The following is a 5991-nucleotide window of genomic DNA, read 5'->3' as shown; positions in this document are numbered from 1 at the left end:
ATCTAGCCCTTTGTCTTAGATAGTATTGGTTAATTTTCACATAATTGTATATGTTGGGTCCAAAAGTGGCTCTATTCATTGTATTTCATAAAATGATGATGCTGTAAGTGGTCCATTAGAGGCCACTGTCTTGGGGAGATATTTACACAATATCATATGACAATGGAAGCTTTGTTTTCTAACTGGTCCAAAAGTGGCCCTATTTTACTTTGGGCTAGATTACAAGTGGCGCGCTAATTGTTGCGGGCGAGCGATATCGGGTTTTTGTGTGAGATGGAAATAGCGCTCCTATTACAAGTTGAAAGTAAATGCGATTGCAAGAGCATAATGGCATTTTACGCTCATCGGGTTAGCGCCACTGAAAACCTTGCATAAAGGGGAGTGTGTAAAAGAAAAGTTGCACTAAACACAATATAAATACATTAAAATTTACAGTTACACTTATATAAACACTATCTGATAAAAAATACTCATATAAATATATAAAAAAAAGGTTATATGGTACAGTATATGACAAGGGTTTGACTGCAAAGGGCTATATTGTATATATACATACATATGCATGTCTAAATATTTGTATGTAGACATATATATATATATATATATACATATATATGTGTGTGTGTATGTTTTACTGTATATTTACTGTACATATTTCACATCTTCACATGAAGATTTTTTTTATTTTTATTGTAAATATATATTACTATATATATCCATATATATATACCTATATCTATATATCTATTCCTGTTGACATATAGGTATAGATATATTTTTTACATTAAGCTTATCAGATATATATAGAAATATATATTTGATAATAAAAATGTAAAAAAATTCTGAAAGAATGTAAAATATACTTAACATGCTTCTTGTTTTGCAGTTTAGGTCTAACAGGGTGTCGGGTTAGTGCACATGAAGAATTATATATATATATATATATATATATATATATATACAGGCATACCCTGCTTTATGGACCTTCACTTTACAGACACTCGCAAGTACGTACATACCTATTATGGACCCTCTCTTTACGGACACTCGCGAGAATGGACAAAAACCGGTGCCGGCGCACATGAACAGTTAGTCTCTATGGTCCTACACGGCCAGGAAGAGGTTGCCACGCGCCAGGAAGATGTTGCTGCGCACCGTGAAGAGGTGGGGTTTCCGCTCACTGTCTAGAAGCCGAGCACTAACGACATTGCAGTTAAAAAGTGAATCGTGAGTACAGTACACTGTATACAAGATTCCTGCACCCAAATTGGTCTTTTATTCCTGCAATAATACTGCACTGTACATAGAACTTTGGGGAACATATATACAGTACATGTACAGTACTGATTATATCACGCTTGGCGCACAGTACAAATGTACCTTTAACTAGAGCTGACTGATTGTTGGAGCTTTGCAATAATGGCAGATAAAAAGAAATGCCATAAATCTATTACCTTGGATATGAAGCTTAAAATTATTAGATTGTATGATGAAGGTGTAATTCAAGCTGAAATAGGCTGAACGCTAGGCTTCACTAGGACCACAGTTAACACAGTCATGAAGAACAGAGAAAAAATTGTTGCAGAAGTTAAAAGTGCTACACCTGTTAACACCACAACAATTCGAAAAAGGGATAGTATTGTTGCAGACATGGAGGCTCCTAATACTTTGGATAGAAAATCAGACAACACGCCATGTTCCTGTAAACCAGGCAATTATACAAAGTAAAGCCTTAAGCTTATTCAATGACCTGAAGGCTAAGAAAGGTGAAGCAGCAAAGGATGCTGAATTTGTTGCAAGCCGTGGATGGTTTGATAGGTTTAAGAAGAGGTCTAATCTACAGAACATCAAAGTACAAAGAGAGGCAGCTGCTGCAGATATTGAGGCTGCAGAAAGCTATCCAAGTGATTTTGCAAAAATTATTGAAGATGGAGGCTACTCCATGGATCAAATTTTTAATGTGAATGAGGCGGGTCTATTCTGGAAGAAGATGCCTGCAAGAACCTTCATTGCAAGACAGGAAAAATCAATGCCAGGCTACAAGCCAGCTAAAGATAGAATAACCCTTCTGTTAGGTGGCAATGCTTCTGGTACCTTAAAGCTAAAGCCTTTGCTAATTTACTGTTTTCAAAATCCAAGAGCTTTGAAGAACTACGTTAAAATTAGACTTCCAGTGCATTGGAGGGCTAATAAAAAAGCATGGGTAACTGCAGCCCTTTTTGAGAATTGGTTTGACACCTGCTTTGTTCCAGAGGTGAAAGCTTATTGCAAGGACAATAATATCCCTTTCAACATTTTGCTGCTTGTTGATAATGCCCCTGGACACCCTCGAACGCTAGATGAGCTCAACCCTAACATTAGAGTGGAATTCCTAAGACCAAATACCACCTCATTACTGCAGCCCATGGATCAATGTGTCATAGCCGCCTTCAAGTTAAACTACTTAAAAAGAACATTCAGTAAGTGTATTGCAGCAATAGACAAAGAAGAAGGTGCAGGGCAAAAAGTCCTATCAAAATTCCGGAAAAGCTACAACATCTGGGATTGCATTAAAACTGTAAGAGATGCTTGGAATGACATAAAGGATACCACAATGAAAAGGGCCTGGAAAAATTATGCCCACAGTTAGCTGATGATTCCGAAGGCATTGATGATTCTGTAGCTAATGTTACTGAAAATATTGTAGACATGGCAAGGCAGTAAGAGCTGGAAGTAGAGCCAGAAGATGTTGCTGAACTGCTTGCGTCCAATACTGAGCCCCTTAGCAATGAAGATCTTCTAGAACTTGAAGAGGAGAGAGAAGAAGAAGAAGATGTGCAAAAAGGGGTTGAGACCATTGAACAGCCTGAAGGCTTAACTTCAAAAATTCTCTTTCAAGCTTTCCGTCATCTTGATAGTGCCATGGCTCTTTTTGAAAAGCATGATAGGGACTTTGAAAGAAGCTCCACAGTCAATGGTAACATTTCAGGGGCTTATTCCTGTTACAAAGAAATCTACAGAGAAAAGAAGAGAGCTACACTTCAAACCTCCATAGAGACTTACTTTTCCATCAGCACAGAGATCATCATCATCGACAGTCATTTGGATCCCAGATCATCAACATCAACTGACAGCCCATTTCCAGCTCTGACATCACCACCCAGTCCTGCTCCTTCTCTTATTGCTACTTGTAGTACACCCAATTAATCAGCAAAAAAGCGTATCGCCTTTGAAGAGTTGACTTGTGAAACAGAAGATACCAGTATGACTTCATCCTTACTAGAATAAATAATCATAGCTGATCCTAAGCTTAGAAAATATTTTATTTATTTTGCAATACAGTAAATACTGCATGTTCTGTTGCCCTAAGCTGATCCTAAGCTTAGAAAATGTTGTGTTTATTTTGCAATACAGTAAATATGTTCTGTTGCCCTAAGGGCCTGGGAAAAAATATGCCAATACATGTATATTTTCTATTAAGCTTAGAAAATAGTGTTTACCTGTACTCTGTACTGTATTTTGCAATAAATATGTTCTGTTGCTCTAAGCTGATCCCAAGCTTAGAAAATATTGGGTTTATTTTGCAATAAATATTTTCTTTTGCCCTAACCTTACAGTATTGTGTTTATTTTAGTTATAAATGTATTATTTATATAAGTTATGCCTATAAGACTATTATAATGCAGTACATGCATTGAGAAGTGAAAAAAAAAAGTATTGCTTCCCTTTAAGTACTTACATGCTCTGGTAACATTGTGTACGTAAATGTGGGGTATGCCTGTATATACAGTATATATTCTATGCATTATTTAGAATTTGTTTACAGTATCTATAATAATTTTTCATAATTATTATTTATATTTTTAAATATTTTATATTTAATATTTCAAGAACATGCTTTAAGATGACTAATTCTTCATGTGTACTAACCTGACACCGCATTTGACCTAAAGTGCGAAACACAAAGGGCAAGATTACAAGTGGAGCTCGCACTAGCACTTTGCGCTCAAATTCATTAACCAGAGATCAGATCCCTGGTTAATGAAAAAATGTCCCAGAATTGTCCCCCAAATAAGGTGTATTGTTCCTTAATAAAAAATAAAAATATGAGCATCTTTATTTTTAAAAACAATAACTGCACAAAGCAGTTTTAAGGGGTTAAAATGAGGGGATACACATATAAACACATAAATATATATGTATATATTCATATACATATATATTTTAAATATGCTGCCTAACGCTGCGTGACACCCCCTTCGTTGTGCAAGGTTCTGCACTGTGTCTATTAGCATCAGAACGAGGCTCCCATTGGAGCCTATGTACGCGTGCAAAGCTTCCATGCAATGCAAACTCAAGGTTGCGTTCCCATTGCGCTTAACCTGTAATACCAGTGCACATTTGCGTGTGCTGATATTACTGAGTGGGGCGCAAAAGTCAATCTTGCGAAAGTGCAATTTTGCGCACCACTCATCTGGCCCAAAGTGCAATGCATATATTTTATATTCCTATGTTCTTTACATATAAAAAAAGAGTTTTTTATTATTAAATATTTATTTCTCTACCTATCTGTAATTTGAATGTATCTATACCTATATATCTATAGCGATAGTCTTTTCTGTGGAAGAGAATTTTGCAGCTATTGTTTTGAAACATAACTTGTTATTTTCACAAAGACCATAGTTTTAAGATGGTTTTCTCCCTTTTCCATCTAAAAGTTAATACATGCAAGCCACTGTCTGATCCTTCTGTCTTAATCCCAGAAAAATATAACTTTGAATTTCATAAGTGTTGGCTTTCATTATCTCATTATCTCATTGCCCTGGAGAATACTTTTATGTTATGTTTTGTGACTGTTACCATATTGTTAAGCTCTTTCTGTAGACATAAATTTATGTCATTCTTAGACAAAGGGCATTGGGAGCACATTTTAATTGGGATGAAATCATCTTTAGGTGGAAGAATGGAAATGTACTGATACAAGGAAAATGAAAATAGAAAATCAGATATTCACATTGATCATAATCTAAATAAAAGTGAACATTGTACATTACAGCTGACATTTACATTCAAACTCAAATTTACAAAAGCTACAAAATACATGGACTAATGTGCTTATGGCATTTAAGCACATCCAAGTAATTTAGAATTTACGTCAATGATGACATCAGTGATGACATTGTATAATTCATAATACATTTCATCATCTATGATATCACTGATCATGTAAACTTTGAAGATAACGTATCTTCTCTTATCTGGATTATTACTAAAAAGATTAATCTGTAGATTTATAATTCCGAATATTTTGTGGACTGTCTGAGACATTTTAAGTTAACTATTTATTCTGTTTGTCTGAGGCATGTTTTTATTTATACCTTAAACAAAAATAAAATGATTAGCTTTCTTTAATAATCTACTCTCTATGCATACTAAGGGATAGATTACAATTGGAGTAGTGGAGTGGTATTTAGCGTATTACATATTTAATTATTTTTTTTTACTTCAACTGCATTAACCTCTTCACTCAATTGACTTCAATGGAGCCGAAATTTCCAAAAAAAAAAAACCTTATCGCTTGTGTGCTAATCTGACTGCGTTTAACCAAGTGCGCTACACCCGACACAAATTATGCATATTTTACATTCCAATGTTCTTCATATAGAAGAAAAACAAAATGTATGCTTACCAGATAAATTCCTTTCTTTTCTGGCAGGGAGAGTCCATGACTTAATTCCTTATTGTTAGGAAATACAACAGCTGGCCACAAGGAGGAGACAAAGACACCCCAGCCAAAGGCTTAAATATCCCTCCCACTTCCCCTATCCCCCCAGTCATTCGGCCGAGGGAAAGAGGAAAAGTAGGGGAAACATCAGGTATAAAGGTGCCAGAAGAAAAACAAAAAGGGAGCCGCCTAAACAAAAGAATAACTTTCCTGCCAGGAAAGTAACCTGAGTCCACAGCCCCTATGCCTTCCTGGCACCCCAAATGGCTCCTCAGCCAGATAGACTG

At 35.7% G+C, this 5991-nt stretch overlaps 1 protein-coding gene across 1 annotated transcript; it reads left to right on the top strand.

The window, feature by feature from the left end:
- The first annotated feature begins 978 nt into the window (after positions 1-978).
- On the top strand, positions 979-3186 carry LOC128646930 (tigger transposable element-derived protein 1-like). Its single transcript, XM_053699740.1, has 3 exons — positions 979-1164; positions 1712-2624; positions 2705-3186. Exons 1-3 carry the CDS (start codon positions 979-981, stop codon positions 3184-3186), a joined length of 1581 nt encoding a protein of 526 aa, XP_053555715.1.
- Positions 3187-5991: the final 2805 nt, after the last annotated feature.

Source organism: Bombina bombina, chromosome 2, assembly GCF_027579735.1.
Source record: "Bombina bombina isolate aBomBom1 chromosome 2, aBomBom1.pri, whole genome shotgun sequence".
In the NCBI taxonomy this organism is placed as follows: Eukaryota; Metazoa; Chordata; class Amphibia; order Anura; family Bombinatoridae; genus Bombina; species Bombina bombina.
The sequence above is the reverse complement of the archived record's forward strand: the minus strand, read 5'-3'. Positions and strand labels throughout refer to the sequence as shown.